The 19,803-nt window shown below is 37.6% G+C and overlaps 3 protein-coding genes across 3 annotated transcripts; 1 reads left to right on the plus strand and 2 right to left on the minus strand.

Annotated features, from left to right (window-relative positions):
- Positions 1–2,682: 2,682 nt before the first annotated feature.
- On the minus strand, positions 2,683–7,840 carry cUnh7orf57 (chromosome Un C7orf57 homolog). Its single transcript, XM_083890940.1, has 8 exons — positions 7,778–7,840; positions 7,000–7,065; positions 6,578–6,751; positions 5,099–5,189; positions 4,641–4,770; positions 3,838–3,902; positions 3,554–3,651; positions 2,683–3,095 (listed from the first exon to the last, which is right to left on the minus strand). Exons 2-8 carry the CDS (start codon positions 7,058–7,060, stop codon positions 3,037–3,039), a joined length of 678 nt encoding a protein of 225 aa, XP_083747066.1. The 5' UTR covers positions 7,061–7,065; positions 7,778–7,840; the 3' UTR covers positions 2,683–3,036.
- Positions 7,841–9,067: 1,227 nt separating this feature from the next.
- On the minus strand, positions 9,068–11,681 carry LOC310931350 (four and a half LIM domains protein 2-like; the record flags this gene model as incomplete). Its single annotated transcript, XM_083894481.1, has 5 exons — positions 9,068–9,219; positions 9,779–9,965; positions 10,581–10,750; positions 11,108–11,282; positions 11,526–11,681. The coding sequence occupies 5 exons, from the start codon at positions 11,679–11,681 to the stop codon at positions 9,068–9,070; spliced, it is 840 nt and encodes a 279-aa protein (XP_083750607.1).
- A 5,685-nt stretch (positions 11,682–17,366) lies between these two features.
- On the plus strand, positions 17,367–19,405 carry LOC310924547 (PI-PLC X domain-containing protein 1-like). The gene is made up of 7 exons (XM_083886330.1): positions 17,367–17,521; positions 17,711–17,847; positions 18,025–18,150; positions 18,226–18,381; positions 18,504–18,616; positions 18,703–18,773; positions 18,844–19,405. Exons 1-7 carry the CDS (start codon positions 17,419–17,421, stop codon positions 19,110–19,112), a joined length of 975 nt encoding a protein of 324 aa, XP_083742456.1. The 5' UTR covers positions 17,367–17,418; the 3' UTR covers positions 19,113–19,405.
- Positions 19,406–19,803: the final 398 nt, after the last annotated feature.

Below are 19,803 nucleotides of genomic sequence, written 5' to 3' on the forward strand. Positions count from 1 at the left end.
TTATGTTACAAGTGGCGAAAACAGACTTACATAAGCAGGTGGTTTAATTGGTCACTTGCTCCTTCAGGGTCCGTCACTGCAGCAGTCCCACTGGAAACCGAAAGTAAAAGTTAAGTTCCAGCGTCCTCTCGTGCTACAGTACTGTCAGCTGGAGTTTGTCTTCCTTGGGTGTTATCTCCCGTCTGAGTCCATTATTTTAATTACTGATATAAAAAACAAAAACTTGTATGATTTATTTAATAGATTTTTTGTTAACTGCAAAAATACTGTTTGTTTTGGAGATGTACGTTTTTACTCTTGATAGGAAACAAACATATTTCAATCATATTTCAGTCAAACTTCAAATGTAATGGTCCCCAGAGTGAAATTATCAAGAAATGGCGTCTTGTGAGTGACTTTATATTGAGCAAAATTATATTTTCTCCTAAATTTCAGTTTCCCAAATGAGCATTTTTAAAATTTTTGGTATTCATTTGCTTGAAATGCACAATCATTGCATACTTGTTTCTTGGCAAAATCCATTCAAGGTGATGATTTGTTTTTCCCTTTAAATGCTCTTGATTTGTTTCTTTATGATTCATGTAAAACCTGAATGTGGAAATTACAGTTTATCAGTCTTCCAAATAAAAAAATAACACTACTCATTTACATGCACATGCCCATTTATTTAAATGATAATTACGAGTGTGTGCAGTCATTTAAAAAAGCATGGTTTTATGTAGAGTTGGACCAGGTGTGGATTTTTCCTCACTACAAACACTTTAACAGCTGCTGTCTTTGCTCTCCTCTGATAGATCTGCATTTAAACATGTATTATTACCATAATAATCGGAAATAAAAAAAACCTCCGCTAAGTTATGCCAATAAAGGTGCTTGCAAACTGATAATAGCTCCAACTCACTGGGAGAGGATGAAGAAACTTCACTAAGATTTAAACTCTAAACACTGTACCTGAATATGTTAACAGTTCATTGAAAAAAACAAAACCTGTTCTTCAAAGCAATACTAAATAATAATACATTTCCATTCCTTTCACTGCTAAATAAGACCCAGTGTCATTAAACACAGTAAAGCATCTAATTTTTGGAACAGCACTTGAGACCGCTTTAATACTACATACAGATAAATTATGCATCACTGCTTAAATAGATTAGTGTTGCGAGAAAGTGACAAAATGACAGTTTTGCTTAACATGACACATCAAGTTAATTCTTTTCAAACGAGAGTCTGTTACTGCTGCATCATTCCCAGGATACAGGACGACCTTGGAGCTGAAAACTTGTCGTTAGACTAAGATACATTCAATTTTAATCATCAGGAACAAATGTGCCTGCAAGATTTTGACGTCACACTCAAAAACGCCATAACTCAAGGCCTTCACTGTCAATCAAATAGTAATTGCACAGGAAGTCAGGACAGGAAGAGATGGGGACAGGGACGGTAGTAATTTATTGATTAGACTCTAATTTGTCTTTTTCTCTCTCTTGTTTTAGAAGCGCTTCCTTGTGGTTGTGATGGTGTACCGTGACAGAGCTGCAGCAAAGAGCTGGACTCGCACTGAGGCTGCTGCAGTACTCCGCCTTTACACACGGGACTTGTTTTTAAACCAGGTGAGCTGCCAGCATGCCCCACATTTGAAGCTTCTTCTTATTAAAAATGATAAAGCACTAACTTTTCCTCTCATCTGAACAGACAAAATCCCACCAGGCAGAAAAACACATGTGATGAGATGGAGGGTTTGCTTGTGAGCAGGTTGTGTATTAATACTAACTTCTCCTGGTGTCTACCAAGTCAAAACACTGCATGACCAGGGGAAAACTGCTTAGTTGGCATGTTCAGAACTAACTCTTTTTGAAAGAAAAAAAAAAACTGCTCTGCCTTAAACTTCACAGGAAATTACAGTGAGATTGACTCTTGGGTTGTCAGTCTGCAGAAGGTGGCTGCTTTTGTTCCTAAAACTTCACAGAATGTTTTATCTGTTGTTGCACAAAGCTGGAGGTGAATGCAACTCAGTGATGTTGAGGAAAACACCTAATCGGTAGCAAGCTTCTGACATAACAGGACAAGCTTGGCAGTCTTATTAACACGCGCTTCCTAAATAATAGGCAGTGGTGTGAAATTTAAATGTGCAGGCAGTTTCTCTTCTCATGCTAAAACCGTATTTGAGATAATTACACAATTTCAGCCGAATGCGTTTTCTTTTGACGATGCTTATTCTGATTACAAGACAAAAAATCTTCATAAAAACACAGCTTGCAGTGTAAAACACTATTATAAATGAATGAATGTTTCTGTTTGAGGAAAACCTTAAAGACTGAAAAGAAGAGAAGCCTTTTGCAGAGCAGCAACCTAAAAATCATGTTTGGCCCCTTTTATTAACCAGACAACCACTGCGGATATAGCCACCAGTACACACTTTGGCATGTGGTCACAGCTGCAGGGTTACCGTCTCAACGAATGATCATATCCACCTCTACAGCTGAGGACACACACACACACACCTCGGACATCCCATCAGAAAGCAGGAGCCCTCGATCAAAACAAATGTTTCACATCACTGGAACCACAATTCATTATAGCACACCTAACACTAAAATTCACTAACTCAACCTTCATACAACCAGGGAGGGGAGTTAACGGCAGCCGCCAGCCAAATGGAAGATTTAGCAGGTAAGGCTGTTTTTAGATTTCAACCCGAATTGTTATTTTAACTCCCAGCGCACAACTTGTCTTTCAAATTGAGGCACGACAAAACACGGACTGAACAAAATAATACTGCGCGTACCAACACGTCTACTTAATAAAATATGTGCCAACTCGTTTTTTTTAAATTAAAGCAAACAAAAATGACAGTACCTTTTGCATAAACATGAATAATAATAATAATAATAATAAAAAAAAAAAAAGTCAGTGGATGTACAATTAATGCAAGTGAATCTGAGACGGGCAGAGTGGCGTGTTTGTGGAATTGTGACACCATGAACTGGAGTCAGGACGACCCCCGCTCTTTTCCCTCTAGATGAGAACCTGTGCACACTACTCCACGTCATCCACATCCTCCGTTGCAATGGTGCTGGTTTGCTCTGAGGTCATACCTACAAGAAAAAAGTAAGAAAAATACATACAGATAATCTTATTGCAAGTGAGTCAAAAAACATTAAAAACAGGTAAATTCATTGTTTTTTTAAGAAAAACTAACAAAGCTTTGCATCCATTGGTCGACATTTAAAGACATTCTAGTCACACACTCTTAGGTTGTGAGTTCATAGTCCCATAATAAAGACGAGTATGTTGACAATGTTTATACCTCAGGGGAGAAAAGGGAGGTAAAAATGTTCGACTGCCAGCTTTTTTTGAAACATTACCTATAAGGGACACTCACAGAAATCTTACAGAAATCAGTGGATAAATAAAAAAAATTGTAACAAAACGAAACTTCTTCAAAAGCCTTATATCCTAATGCTGTCTTGTGTAACTTGTACTTGAAAAAAGATAACAACTAGTAATGTGCATGTGGACTGTACTGTGCATTATAATAATCAAGGAGTCATACTTGAGGCATCGTCATCATTGGGAGACTTCTGCTCTTCCACATAACCGTGACTCAGCAGCATGGTCATGCTGACAGGAGGAGCCTTCTTATCATGACATCTGGAGAGAGAGAGAGAGATGGCAGACAGCACCATTACTGTCTTTGTCTGACAACAACCACCACCTCTAATTTAACCATAAAACCGTTCATCCAGAGTTTGAAGGGTTAACTTGAGTGAAAAGTGTCGAAAACACATTGGGATGTTAAATAATTGATTAGACCTGGACGAAAAGAGATCTACTCACACTCTCTTGTATTTGTTGGTTAGAGAGAGACCCTCCAACTCGCTGGCAACACCGTCAGGAGACTCCTGCAGCAATGAAATGTCACCAAACCACAGTTAATACGAACTCCACTCAAAACCACAAATGAACTTGTGGAGTATCTGACTAATAAATTATTATTAAAACAAGTTTGGGTGAAATTAGTCGTGCGATGAAGATGATTGAAGAGACACTTGAGCAATAAAACAAAAATGTGCACCATTCCCTGGAGTCAACCAAACAAAACTCAACACACCATCTAAACAAATCATAGACATATAGCCATTATACATTTGCTTATTATACTGTATTCAAAAAACAGGACTCTCTTGTAACAGCAAATGCTGATATGTTATTAACATTTTAGTCCATGTTTACATTCTAATACTAAATAATGTTTGCAATTATTGCACTTCACCTACATATGATATTATTTCAAGATATCAGCCTTGCTGTTTATTGAAAAAAATTCTTCAATTACTTAAACATGAGGTGATTTTGAAATGCATGTATAGCTTATATTTCAAATGAATGTCTTATTTTATCAGGTCATTTCCAAGCAACACTTACCTGAAACTTTATGAATATTTCCACAAAATTGCCATAGAGCCAAAGTACACCGGCAGAAAATGAAACCCACATGAAATGTAACAAAAATACGAAATAATGGAACGATGGATCACGTGAAAATAAGAGGAATGGTGATGGTAAAAAATTAAAATAATAAAATATGACAGGTATTGGTATGGTGTCCATGTTGGGGGTGACTAGTTTGGTCTATTCACCTTAACTTTATCAGGGAAAAAGCTATCAGTCTCTCTTTCCCAGGACCCATTGTTATCAGTGCCAAACGGCGCAAACAGGGGCTGGCTGCCCCCCTTCATCTGGCTGTTGGGAGACGTTGCTTTGTTTCCACTGTAAGCACAAAACCATGGTGACATACGATGTGAATTTATTGCTCGCCACCCTTTACATCGTGGCATATTTTGCCTGTTTGCGTAATTGCTCGACATAGCAGTTCATCACGTTTTCAAATGAAACCCAGGAACAAGTTTTTTTCCATTTATGACCTATTTTTTTTATATTTTACAGGTACATAATCACCAGTATACTGACATAAGAAAACAAGATTTACACAAGACTCTGATATGATGAAAAAAGGACTCCGGGTTAAACGGTACACCTATCGTGTCTCATGTGGACGACACATCATCAGGACAGATTACTTATTTCAGTGTCTTACCTCTTTGACTCATCAGGTCCAAACCAGCTTGTGGGTGGATTGTACACTTTCTTTGGTTGATCCTCCCCATCAACATCATGACTCAACAGTCCTGCAGGGAGAGACACAATATTGCAAATGTAACCAAAAACCTGCCAGCGATCATGACCACTGCATCACACCTTCAAAACACAATGTGTCATTTAACTTGCGTTAGCTTCAGGGATAAATAATTGCCCAAGTCCTCTACAGTGTAAGTGTGAATTTTTTTTTACAACGCATATTGTGATATTTAAAAAATACAAGAATTCCCACTAAATTACTTGAATAGCTCCATTTGGAAAGAATTAGGTTGATTCACCATGGTCAATGATCTAACATGTCATTCCCTAAAATAAAGGGGTTCATCTGTGAACAAAGAAGATTGCTGGTCTTGAAATAAGAGTGTTGAATCGTAAAATAGAGAGGAGAAAACGAAACCTATTATTACTTGAATGAACAAAACAGATCAGTGATTGTGCCACACACAGTCTGCTGCACTGAACAATCACAGCTCGTCTGTGCCCGGGAGTAAGACACGGCTTGTGTGTGAGACTCTGTATGTGAGCTTGCTGCGCTCACACAGTGCTTCTCTGTGTGTGAGCGTGCTCGACTCTCTGCAGAATTGTGCATTTCCTTCTCAGAAAGTATTCAAATGTCTCTAAATTTCTCACTAATTGGCCCTGTAAAGTCGCACACAGAAACGGCACAAAAAGTAAACAAACATTATTTCCCTTTCTTTCCCCTGGCTCGGTTCATTCATAACTCTGTTATTATATTTGTAATAATTATATGTTTTTGGTGGAGTGTTACAGCACAACTTCCAGTCTTGGCATGTGTACTACAGCTGCCGAAGATATTTCCTGATAAGATGCCCTGTTGACATGAATTTGGACAGTAGCACTTTGGTGGTAAGAAAATCACTTCAAGAATGTCTTGCCTTATCGTCACATATCTCCACAATTAACAGAGGGACAGTAGATTAACTAAGACAAACTTGAATTTAAAAAGAAATAATGTATTGTTTAGTCAAAGACATCTGTGCTGAAATCACAAAAAAGCCACAAATATTAAGACATAAAATTGTATGAACAAACACTTTACAAATAGATAACAGCTACTTCATCTTTAATCTACACTTTTCCTAATTGAGTTTGGCTCGTTTTTCCCCATTTGTCAGTGGCCATCTGTGCTCTTTTATCAAACTAAAAGCAATTAGGCTTCTGTTAAATGAGTATGGGGAAACATGTTTAAATTGGAGATTAATGAAGTCTGGCATAGTGTTCCTCCAGAGGACAAAGACAGATAGGAGAGCAAAATCATTGGGAGAAGATATTTTATCAAAATGCAACACAATACAATATGCAAGCTAATACACAATGGAATTAGCACGAGTGTGTGTAAATATCTACCATAAATAGTCAGTCATAATGAGGCATTACATTCTGAGTTTTTATTTACCTTTGTGTCCTCCCTGTTTTGCAAGCTTAATGTAGTCCGAGTCACTCTCAAATATCCCAACTCGCCGTCCACTGGTCCTCTCCACTGGAGTGCTTTCATCGGCAGTCTGGGACAGACCAGGGATCTGAGAGGACGGTCCAGTCACGCCGCTGGTCACAGGCCCTGGCTTTATGCCTGCAATAAACATATGCCTCAGAATCAGTCACTTGCTTTACTAAATGTGGCTCCATCTACAAGCAATGGTTTTCTCTCCATTTACCCTACATGCTAGGTTGATGTGCACAAATCTGCAGTAGCATATGTGGTTTTGATCATACAAATATCTTTGTCATGACATATTGTATTATTATTATTGTATGTTGTCACTCAATGACCCAAATTATCTTAAAGTATTTATCAAAATGCCACCAGACCCTGCTCACCTCCAGGCTTGGTCCTCCGATGGTTGGGCACAGCAGGGTTGCTCACAGCCGGGTTGCTCATTTCAACTGTAAACACAAAACAATTTCATGATCACACAAAATAACTGCATACTATCTAAAATGACATACAATAATTTTTAAAACTAGTGGAGATAAATAATACACTAATACACTAATACACTAATATAAATAATAATAAAATAAAAATGATGGATTTCACTTGGTAGCATGTCTGTATTCGTAGTTTAAAGCCAGAAATATTGACAACACATAGACAATGATTTATTTAGCTTATAGTGTAGCATTAAAACCATTATTTTAACGGAATTTTCCCTTGAGTTCCATTATAACGACAGCAGAAGCTCGACTGCATAATTATATCCTTTAAGCAACTGATAGATTAAACGTGCCACAGCAGTAGATACTTGGCACTTTTTTCAAATTTTCAATAAAACAGTACCCTACTTTGCAGAAAGAGTATCAATAACGACGAGTGATGAATCGATATTCGATGCATATACATAATAATATCCATTTACACAAAACACACGAGTTGAGAAACACATTCGTAGCTTATTTCTTTAGTGTTTTAAATTGTATAGTTTTTGCTTAGCATTGTGGCTAACAAAGCCTTGCTCATTTAGTTAGCCGCCTACCTAGCCAACGCGGTAGCTTTTACAGCTATAACCTTTTTCTGCACTCCAGCGATGCAATTTTTTTAAAAAGCGATACGACGGGTTAGCGATGCGAATCCCAGAAAACCGGACACATAGCTTACAGTATATGTTATCCTTCTTTTGTTGAAATTTTTAAGTGGATTATGTCAGTTAAACGCCGATAGCTTCTTTTTTCATCTGCAGACAGGGACGAACACACTTCCTGTGGCACCTGCTGCCGACATCCGGTTTGCTATACAAAGATCGTCTATGTACAGTAAGTCTCCATACAACCAAATATTGAACCTTCCTTAAAATCAAGAACTATATCACAAAGCCATAACGTCAAAGTGACTAAACATAATTATACACCCTAACCTATTATATGTTTATATATCATTTATCACAATTAACGTTTTTGTAATTTAGAGTTTGAATTGGAAACTGGACAGAGTGAGACTTCTCTCGAAAAACCGTCTTTTATTTTATATTTTAGTACACACAGACGATCTTTGTCATCTTCAAACCAAAAACCAGTGGAGCAATTCAACCCCAGATGTGAATTTTATCAAGAACTTTATTATTCACTACTATTCAGATGTTGTTGCCCTTTAAAATATTTTAATAAATAATTTTATCAACCATGAAGATGATCAGCTTTTGCCAAAATGGTCAAAACTCTTCAGTGTTGCAGTGATTCTTCTTTTCTTGTTAATGGGTTGCAGGTGGGCTATGTTTTAACTGCTGACCTCAGTATTTAAAAAATTACACATAAAAATAGTGTATTCTTAACAAGGGCTTGGATGCATCCGGAAAGCACAAGTAATATGTGTATTACCAATTATTAATTCAATGGATAAAGATACTGTTTCCTCAGTGTAAATGGTGTAATTCTCTAGCACAACAGTAGCTATTTGAAATACTTTTCAAACCACGGATCCACAGGTACATTCAACAAATCAAAACACCTTTATTGATTGACACAGATTTAAATTCCATCAAACAAAATATTTGTAATAAGACCAAACAGTATTAGTAATAGTACAATTCAGTAAAATAAATTGCTATTGTAGTGTCATCCATAAAAACAATTAAACATGTTCTTGATGGGCTCTGAAACATCTGTCAATCCTGGCTTTGTTGATGCCACACGCAGACTATCATTATTTCACTGCCGGTTGTTTTTAATTTTACAAATGATTAACATTTCTAAGAAACTAATTAAGCAGTTAAAATACAATTTAAAAGTTAAAATTAGGGATTGTCATTGCATGCAGAAAATAGGTTAATGTGTGAGAAATTGATAAATGATGGCATATAATGCAAAAAAGGTGGGGTTAAGAGAATTTTTTTTCCAAGGCTCTTTTAATGGCAGCCATCTTGGACAAACTCCTTTCAGCTTTGGAGTGCACTCAGAACTCTTTGCCGCAATCGGCGCAAAGGACGTCATCTTTGCACGTCAGGAAACCTCGGCCAACCAGGGACACGCAGCACTTCTTGCAGTTGAAGCAGTTGGGGTGCCACTGGCGCTGCTCAAAGGAGATGTACTTGCTTCCCCCGAGACCTGAGACAAAGGCAGTGAAGTGGAGGCGTAAGTAACGTGTGATGTGCTTTACAAGGAGAACAAACAGCCTTAACTGGTCTCATGATCCCTGTAATGTAATATTCTGTAATTGATCATGATTGGATACACAGGACGCCAAGGAGAAGCATATGACCTGGGAATGTTTCTGTGTCACTTATAGTTGCTCCCGTTGACCTTTACTTTGAGTATTTTGCTCATAATTGGTTTCATATGAAGGTCCTATGACTTTAAGAATGCAAAATAAAACAAAATTGTTATTTTTCTAAGTAACTTTAAAAGTCAAACATTGAGGATTTATATTTTCTGGATGGCGTAGCGTTTTAAATGAACACAGATTATATTACTAGTCGAGATTAGCCCGACAATGTACCTGAGAAAACATTGTATGAATGTATCTGTCACGTGTTGATGACATTAAACTGGGAATTAATGTTTTCCCAGGTAGAGAAAATTAAACCACTTTAAATTCATTAATTCTCCAAATTCAGTCAAGCAGATTTGCATAAACAAAGGTCATTGTGACAGAAGGTACATTTACCGCTGATGGGGATGGTGCAGGAGGCACATTTCTTAGCAAACAGGTTGCAGAAGCATTCAAGGCAGTAGGTGAAGTCGTCCCGAGAGGTGAAGCGCTGGCCGGCCAGCTGCTGCTTACAGCCGATGCAAACAAAGCACTCCTTATGCCAGGGCTGCTCACGGTAGTTCACTCCTCCAGTGGTGATGGGCTGGAAGTTAAACAGGAAATTAGGATAATTAGGAAAAATAGGATTACATGATGATTAACATAGAGCTTTCTAAGATTTTACACATGCTTTCAACCACACAGCTCAATGTCTTCCTCAGCAGACAGACAGTCTGACGACTCTCAAGGTCAAAAATGCATGTTCTTGTGCAACAAAGAACCTCGTTTTTTACTGTCATACCTGCTCATATGCACGTCAAATATGTACAATAATAGTAATAATCTAAAGTTATGCAACTGCATGACATAAAATGTTAACTTTTCTTCTTCTCCAAATTTCAGCCAGAACTTAATTTAAACCCTTTCATTTAACAGCTAGCTTTGCCCCTTTACTTTAAATTATTTAATTTACTGTAAGGGCTTTATACATGAACTTTAAACTTGACATGTACATTTCACTCAGTAAAAGCATAAACAAATATAATACATATCTTTAAAATACTGAGTATAAAGGATAACAAAAGTCACACATTTTGCATCAATGTACTGATTTACAATCACATTTCATTGACAGAAGCTGGAGAGAACCAGAGCTTCCTGTCAATGGTGAGACAACTGAATTTAAATCACAGCCAAGTTAATATTTAAATGGTTTCACCTGCTTGCATTGGACACACTGCAGAGCAAACAGCTTCTCGTAGCAGGGCAGGCAGTAGTTGTTGGCTTCCTTCTGGACGAAGGTCCTGGTGCCGATGGGCTGCTGGCAACGGTTGCAGGTGAAACAGTTCTCATGCCAACTGTTGACCTTGTGCTCCATCTTTTTAGTGCCTGGTTGGTGGAGGGAGGGTTTGGGGAGTTGTGTGTAAGAAGAAAAGACTGAATCATGCATTTCAGCATCCAATTGGAGCTGATTCCATGTGTCCTTCCTATACCCAGTGAAACTGTCATTACCAATAATAACATGTGGGTTTATTGAAATCAATGATTTTCATGATATCATTCATTGTATGATTACAATTGTCCTAATGGTATTCAAGTCAACCAGCTCATGTCATACTGCAGTTACAAGTCTAACATAATAGGAAAAACAATTGCTTTTGGTTGATTTTGAAATTAAAATGTCCACATTTCGCTTCATCTGTGTGGCGTTTAAACATTATTTAATGTACAATCAGGCCTCCTAACCTGGCATGATGGTCTTCAGACATGCATTGCACTTGGCAGAGAATTTGTTGCTGTAGCACTCGATGCACATCAACATGTCATCCCTGGTGGCAAAGGGTCGTTCCACCAGAGACCGGCTGCATTCCATGCAGAGGAAGCATTCGCTGTGCCAGTGACGGTCCTTAAATGATAGATCCTGGAGAAGTAAATGGAAGTAAAAGAGTTTAATGTCAAATTTAAATAACAGAGAAGCCTATTAAGTTACTAGTAAGACAAGAAAGCACATTTTAAGATAGGCTTCATTGTGGTGGAGATAAGACATACAGTCAGTTTTGAGTAAAAACAGGTTATGGTTCAGGTTAGCTGTAAACACTGATGGGAAAATGTAGTATATATAAATGAAAAAAAGGGGAAAATCCAGTCAAATCTAAAATGTCACCTTGTTGGTGCAGCCAATGAGCTTATGGCACACTTCACAGTTGTGGGAGAAAAGTGCCTCATAGCACTTAAGGCAGTATGGCTCCTCCTCCTTCAGGATGTACTTGTTCCCATATAAGGACTGCTTACATTCCGTGCAGTCGCAGCAGTCAGCCATACTGGTTAATATGCCCTTTGATTCCTCAGTCCTGTTAATAAATTGAATCAAAGGAGAGTGGCATGAACTTAACTGAACTGCAGCCAGGACATTCCCAACATCAAGCTCTATGTGAGCTTAAGAACTTTGATTTCAATTAATTACATCCATCATGGAAGTTGTGGCTTTGACCACAGTTGTCTGTCTCTTAGTAAGCAAGAATTTTGATTTCATTTTCTGAGAAATTAGCTTAGAGTCCAAGAAGCAAACCATCAAAGCAATTATATTGAATTTATTTAAGTTTTAAAAACACTATCACACTCATTTAGTCCAGTATGTCACATGATCATGACTTTGCACAAGCCTTGAGAGATGATTGAATTCTGAGTAGTACATATAATTAAGGCATAAGAATGCAGCCAACAACACAATTGAGAGAAGAGTAGATGCCTTCAATTTAAATATTACTTGGCACGATGTGACTTTTAAATCCAGTTAAGCTTACTCATTCAATGAGAGATGAATTGTAATTAAAAGTGAGAACATTGGTTATAACCTGGAGGGAAGAAAAGTGACAAGCACATTTTAACAACTTTTAACAAATTTACTAAAGGAAAGAACATATGGAGTGAGATTACAATTTATTTCCCTTTTCTTTTTCAGACTGTAAACCTCTGTACGCGAATGGTAAGCTATGGACAACATCACTGTAGCTACATTTGTTTAAGACGGTGCTTAATGCTTGAATATCTGAAATAAAGGAAAATCCAACCCAAGCATGTTGATTTTAAGCATTATTATAATTTCTAGGATATAAATTGTTGCCCGTCGTATTTTTACACAACTGAAATATTTGCGAATGAATGAATGGATTTTCTGTCTGAACACCCTTCCTTTAATCCCTATGTAAACCCTTACAACCTTCCTATTAATATTTTTAGATTTAGATCTGTATAAAACTCTTGCATCCCTTCAAACATTGCACTATGAACAATGTTCACTGTTCGAACACCTGTGTCATCCCCTGATCATTCCTCTCCAAACAATCCCGTCACATTATAATCCTTAAAGCCTTAAAATATTAAGTCAGTGTGTTAATTTGTGACAAAATGCTGCACAAGAAGATCAAATAAGTCTCTAAGGCACATGTAAGATGTGTTACAGGTATAAAATCACCAAAGTCCTATGAAATTGTTTTAATTATACAAAGATTCAAAATAAGTGAAGGAGTTGTTACCTGCGAGTGAATCCTGAGTGTCAGAGGAGGAACCTGTTCACAGACGGAGACCAGTGGAGTCTGACCAGCAAACTGTAGTTCATCTGCTTTATGAGAGCACGATGTGTGACTGACACTGGGGCAGGAGGTTGGAGGCAGTTATCTGACCAGAGTGGGCAGGTCACTTTATATCCAGACTACTATAAATTCAAGCAAAAATACGGAGAATCCTGATGTGAAATGAGGAACTCTTGTGCACAACACTTAGGGAAATGGTGTCCACTATCAAACTTAAAGTTACATTTGTCATTATATTACTGATTATATTACTTTTGTAAATACAGTCAAAAAGTGATCTTTATTTTGGAAGTGAATCCAAAAATCTGCAGTCAAACGGTAAAGATGGCAGCATCTCAAAGTATAAAAATCAGTATATTTTACTTTTTACTTTCAACTTTTACTTTTTCTGTCAAAGAAAGTCAAAACTATGCATATTATGACTGTTTTGTAATCCCTACATGTTACTAGGTAAAATAATAATATTACAGTAATAAATTATTTCAAAATAAACAATTTATCTGGCTTTTAAAACTCCTAAAACAGGTGGTTAAAGGTGCAATGAAGCAACCGAGTTGGGATTAGTTTCTTCAAATTACTAATCCTCCTGATTTTTGAGTGTGAAAATACACTTTTGTCAGTGTACTTTTGACACTGACTACATCAGCAGAAACTGCACAAAAAACACAAAATAACATCCGACACGTTCTCCATCATCCTGTGAGAGCAGGAAGCTGACGATGGAACGACATAACCTGTGGTTCTATGCAGCAATGTGACATGATACACATGGAGAGAAATAACATCATAATCATGGGTGAGACTCGCTTGAAATTTTGTGCAATCTCAGTAAAAACAGCCTTCTGGATATAAGTGCAAATGGAAACTTATAATGTGAGCGTGGCAGACGATGTGCTGTTTTGAATGCTTTCTAATGAAGAAATGGAATTAAGGCTTTTTTTATGTGTCATTCAGATTTGTTTGACATGAAGAGTCCTCTTTGAAATGGCCCACAGAGCAAGAAACTTGCAAAGACAATAATTAATGAGGACAAGTCGTCTGCCAAATTTCAATTAGAAAGTTAATGATCAAGAAAACATGTTGGCACAAACAACAACAAAACATTTCGTTGAATCAACATGAGAAGAACTCAGATTTAGGGTGAATGCACGCACTGTCCTGGATCTGAGTTCATCATGTGAACTGAGGCTTTGACATAAGAGGCAGATGAAAAGTTAACAAAGGTTCAATTAAATCAAGAACCTGAGGCTGCGCTGATAGAACTCTATTAATTACTGTAGGTTTTATTTAGTTTTACTTGATTGGTTTATTGGTCACTGAAAGAAAAAGGAGACATTCTGACTAACACTGTTAAAGGTGCAACCTAAAAATAGTGTGGAAAATAGCAATACTGATTCACTCAACGTGAACAAGGGGATGCAGGTGTTTTCACACACATCACAACATAATGGAGCTGTTTTGAGGGACTCACACACTCACTAAAACACTCAACGCCATATCTTTACTGCATTGTTTGAATGTTTAATATCTTGTTGAAGCCAGGGTCATGGGCCTCCTCTCAAGTCACAAGCTTCTGTAAAATCTGTAAAAGGGCAGCGAGAGATGAGCAATGAACTTTACTATGGAAGTCACTGAGAAGTCCCATGACTTGAAATTTAGAAGAAAAGAAAAAAAGAATAAACAACATTTAATTCGATTCAATTGACAATAATTTGAATTTAATTTGAGTGGCAATTCACATTCTTTCCTCTTCTTAACAGCCCTACAGTATTTAGTAAAAACGCTGTCCTGTTGTACTGATTTGCTTCGCATATATGATATTCCAGGTGTTTCCAGGTGTGTATTTCCATCTTGTCTGGTGGTGAAAGCAAGAATTTGTTTACGTCTGTGACAAAAGTATTTTTCTCTTTTTCAGATCATTCACTGAGTTGGTTGTGTGAGAAGAATCCCAGTGGGAAAACAATATCTGAATTACTCAGATCAGCCTGTCTGGCACCGACAACCAAGTCACTTTAATCACCTCCTCTTTTCTCCTCATTCTGGAGATCCGTTTTAACTTTAACAGGCTGATCTTGACCATGTCTACATGCTGAATTTGATACAATTGCTGCCAAACAATTGCTGCCAAAATTTACCTGCAAAAGTCCATATGTTATGTGTCCTTATGTCACATAAGGACACATAACATTTACATTCTGCTCTGACCTTCATTTACTTATCGTTCGCATTTTTTGTGTGTGTCATGCATTCCTCAGCAGCACACAGTGCGCAAATATATCAGGATAATCTAATATTGCAGTAATTGTGATCATGTGGAGGGTGAACGTACAGTTGGGATCCTACTATTCTACTACTTTTCTTTACTTTAATTCACTTTTTTAAATTACAGGGTATTTCACTGCCATTTACTGTAACCTATTGTATTGCAAACTTATCTTATCTTATCTTTTATAGCCAACTTATGAGGATAAATAACATTTAGATCTTTAGATATATATTTAGATATATACATATACATATATATACATACATAAAACAACGTTGGCACCGCACGAAAATCATGAGGATGATGAAGCAGTAGAAGATTAATCAATAAATGAATAAAGCATGTCTACATTCATGGCATTGGGCTCTGCACTAAATGCAATTGTAATGTAAATGTATTTTTTCTTACTTGTATTTATTCCTTACACAATGTACTCATTTAATCTGCTTTCTGAACGTAATTTGCAGTGCTCGATCATGTGTTGTGTTGACATTCTTGTTTGTCACTATATAAACAAACAAACAACCTTTTACCTCTTACCCCCTGACGTGAAATAAACTGCTTTGTGTCAAATTGGCGACAGAGAAAAAGATCTGAGCGAAATGTCTATCCAAGTGTCCATGCAATTACAACAAATGCACTTCTTAGATCCAGTCGTTTTAAAGAAACATCGAATAAGATTACATCTAAATTAAGGAATAAACTGTTTCTCAAGAACTGAAAGAAGCAAATGCAGTTTGGAGTCACGGGGGGGTTATCTAATGGGCTCACTGAGTTCAATTTAGTTTGACTTTTTGCTGTATTCTTGGTAATATTGACAGTTAGGGTTAAAGGGACACTATGTAGTATTTATGGGTTTATATAACCCAAAATCCACTTTTTTATACATATTATGTGCTCCTGCATTGTCTAGTCGATGTATAATAGTTTTTGTTTCATTTTCGTAGTGTTTCAAAAAGTCATGTAAAATAACATGGTCGCGGGCCGCGGTTGCATTGCCACTGTTAGCAGTGAGACGCCATGTTTCTACCGGAGCCTGTAAGGACAAACGCGAGAGAACAAATCAAGCGTCTCTTTACTTGTAGCGGAAGTCCCGCCTCCACTCTCTCCGCTTCGTCTGCTATGGCCGCGGTAACTCGCCCTCTCCCTCGCCTCACGAACCTCATCTGCCGACATGGAGAAAGACGAAAAGGACGACATTTGACCGGCTGAGGATACCGTAGCGCTCAGGGAAGGGAGGGGGTGAGCAGAGCAGCAGGTCTTTGTTGTAAATTTCAGCCTCTCCTCTAGATGGCACCATAAACTACTTACTTCACCTTTAAAGGCTAATTAATTAAGTTAATTCTGACAGGATGTTTGTTTCCAGCTAGTTTCTCCATCAGTAATTTGTTTGAACTTTTTTTTTGTGCATTTACTTTATTTATGTATTATTATCTTATTTAATTTTAATAAATTAATTAATCAATTAATTAATTATCGTTTATAATATCGTTTATTGACCTTGTTTGTGTGTTGTATTGGTTTTACGTTCTGTTTTTTTATTGTTATCCTGTCTGTTTTATGTATTTATGTGATGTACAGCACTTTGGTCAATTTGGTTGTTTTTAAATGTGCTAGAGAAATAAATTGGATTATTGGACTGGATTGGATTATTATATTTGTGGTATTTTACATAACAGGAGAATATGCTAACATGGGAAATTTTGTTATCAAGTGCATTTATAGTTTGATTATTGCGAACAGCTGACAGTGCTAATTTAAATTACAACCAATAATTTAAAAGCTGTAGCCTGTAATTCGTCGCATCTAATGGTTAGAATGCATGCCACAAATACTACAGTGGCCTTAACATACCAAATATGATATTTTTACTCTTCTTTTGCATTGTATGGTTATACAGAAAATGCACACTCTTGCTGGTTTGAGTTATATTTCAGTGACTAAATTAACCTGTAACGACAATATAATGCGAATGTGGCCTTTATTTTGAAAATAAACTCTTTGTGTATCAGCTTTAATTTTGAAAACAGGAAGTTGCAATTACGTTAACGACGCTAGTGGAGCTCGAACCCGGAAGAATTTGTAAACAGAGGAGTCTTTTTTCCTGAATAAAACAACAGAAAGTATCGACCGACATGAAATAATTAAACAGCGAAATGACAATATTCAAGTGACGAAGACGAAGGAAGGAGAAGAAGATGGAGGACGAACAGTGGACACATCTCGAAAGGAACCCGGACTGGATGTCCTCTCTGCCCGAGGAACTGTTGGATGTTCCGCTGTGGAATTTGGCCATACCCGGTAAAGAAAACAACAGGCCCCAGAGGGTAAACTGGGATCTTTTTTTTCAATAAATATTTAAATAAATAGACTTTGAACACACTCACACGGATGAGTTGGTTGATTTTAGATTGCATGTGAACTTCCTGTATAATGGGTGTTCTTCAAAAGTATGTGGACACTCAACATCTGGCTGTCCCATTCTTGTAGGAAGCCATGACAGCATGTCCTTCTGTCTGGATAAGTCCTCACCTGTACTGAGATCAGAGTCCTGCCTCCTCAGAGTCCTGGACAGTCTGTTTCCCTGCTGGACTCGTCCCTGTGTTTACCGCTGGGCCACCACACAGGTGAGATCTACACACGCACCTGCACAAAATGCAATATACCCTTCATTTAAATCATAGTAACACATTCTTTATTCATTTTTCAAAATGACACACTTTACATAGTATTTATTTCCCCTTATATTTTAATATTACATTTGTCGTAACAAAAATGTGCTAGGTGTGTTTTTTTGTGTGTAGCAATCAGTTCTCAGTGATCAGTGTGATCTCGGGATTCGATTTTTGGACCTACGGATCGCCAGGAAGCCATCGGGAGGCAGCAAATTATACTTTGCCCATGGCATCTACACAATCGTCTCTGTCAAGGTAACACAAATCCAGCGGAGTACTAAAATCAGAGGCTGTGGACTGGAACTGATAACTAAATCTGTGTGTATGTAGGAGGCTCTGTATGAGCTCGCTGCCTGGCTGGATGCTCATCCTAAAGAGATTGTGATCATTTCGTGCTCGCATTTTGATTCGCTGAGAGATGAAGATCATGTCCGTCTTGTGGAGAGCATCATCGCGCTGTTTGGAGAAAAGCTATGCGTCCCACAGGTAAAAAATAACAATAATAATTGTTTTGTTTACTGATAAAAATATCTGAAACTGATATCAGGTTTTTTTTCTGAAACTGTGCTGATTCAGCTGTATGTGTGTGTGTGTGTGTGTACATGAAGGACACACTTACTCTGCGCTCATGCTGGTCCAGATATCAACAGGTCATCGTTTCCTATGGAAATAAGCAGGTGGTGCTGCAGCATCCTGAGCTGTGGACTGAGATACCTTACTGGTAAAATACTCCCTTGAACTTCCTCTCTAATTTGAAATTACAATTACACTAACGTGACTGGCCTGTTGGTGGCACACTGTCTCCAGGTATGCTGACAGTCCAAACCCTAAGAAGGTGATCTCTTATCTGGAAGACCAGAAGCACAGAAGAAGGCCAGGTATTAAAATCATTAAGCATCATGAATAAACATTTAAGGACAAAAACGACAATCTGCTCTTTTTTTCCAGCTGGTTTTTACGTCAGCGGCCTTAACCTGACAGAAGACGCGCCTTACGTCGTCCTCCATCCCCTCCAGAACATGAGGAAGATGACGACGAAGGCTCTTTGGATGCTGCTGAACTGGGCGGGCGAGCAGCAGCCGGGGCCTGAGGACGGTGGAGTCAACATCATCTGCTGTGACTTTGTGGACATCAGTCAGTTCTGCTCCCTTGTGATTGGCCTGAACTACAAACTGCTGGGCGGAGCCAAGCACGCTCGCCACTCGTTCGGCTTTTAGAAAACCGGGTCATGCATGCTGACTGCGTCTGCGATACAACATACAAAACACACCTTCACACACACAAAACAACGTCTTCCTGTTTACACCGATGTGCCTGTCCCAAAATCACTATTATTAAATAACATATCACCTGATGGCGATTTCACACTGCAGATCACCAATACCGTCTCATCATGTGAATACATGAACCCCATGAACCCCTATAAACTATAAGCTCAGTTTAACTGATGTGAAAATATATATTTTTTATTATAGTTGCATTGCCATATTGCCATTCATTTTCTGTCTCTTTATGCTCCATCTGTACTATAAATAGAATTTTTTTATTATTGTAATTGTATTTTAAAAACAATATTTAGCATCTGGACTGAACACTTTGTTGCATTGTGTAAATAAATATTTCAAATATACTCTCATAACTGGTGTGAAATTGTCCTTTTTTATAATATGCAGCATGCAATATCATTACTGATTGTAAATTAATTAATTAAAGGGGGTTATATTAGTGTAAGGGTACTGAATGTTCGTTAAGAGACTAATTAGGTCTTAATCGCCCCTCACACAGTGGTTAGTCATTACACAGTGGAATAATTTCCCTGTATCAATTTAGGTTAATGATAAACATGAATGTTTTTCTGCTAAAATTGGGTAAAAAAGATGGGTCTTTGAGATAAATGTACTCAAATTC

This window comes from Microchirus variegatus (genome assembly GCF_963457635.1).
Source record: "Microchirus variegatus genome assembly, chromosome: 1".
Classification (NCBI taxonomy): domain Eukaryota; kingdom Metazoa; phylum Chordata; class Actinopteri; order Pleuronectiformes; family Soleidae; genus Microchirus; species Microchirus variegatus.

What these genes read in the sequence shown, in the direction of transcription:
- cUnh7orf57 (XM_083890940.1), bottom strand. Translation starts at nt 7,060, where the DNA reads ATGAGCAACCCGGCTGTGAGCAACCCTGCTGTGCCCAACCATCGGAGG. An exon ending in TCGGAGGACCAAGCCTGGAG is followed by an intron (nt 6,752 to 6,999) that starts GTGAGCAGGGTC and finishes TGTTTATTGCAG; the next exon opens with GCATAAAGCCAGGGCCTGTG. An exon ending in GGACCTGATGAGTCAAAGAG is followed by an intron (nt 4,771 to 5,098) that starts GTAAGACACTGA and finishes TTGTGCTTACAG; the next exon opens with TGGAAACAAAGCAACGTCTC.
- LOC310924547 (XM_083886330.1), top strand. Translation starts at nt 17,419, where the DNA reads ATGGAGGACGAACAGTGGACACATCTCGAAAGGAACCCGGACTGGATG. An exon ending in GTGGAATTTGGCCATACCCG is followed by an intron (nt 17,522 to 17,710) that starts GTAAAGAAAACA and finishes CCATTCTTGTAG; the next exon opens with GAAGCCATGACAGCATGTCC. An exon ending in ACACAATCGTCTCTGTCAAG is followed by an intron (nt 18,151 to 18,225) that starts GTAACACAAATC and finishes GTGTGTATGTAG; the next exon opens with GAGGCTCTGTATGAGCTCGC.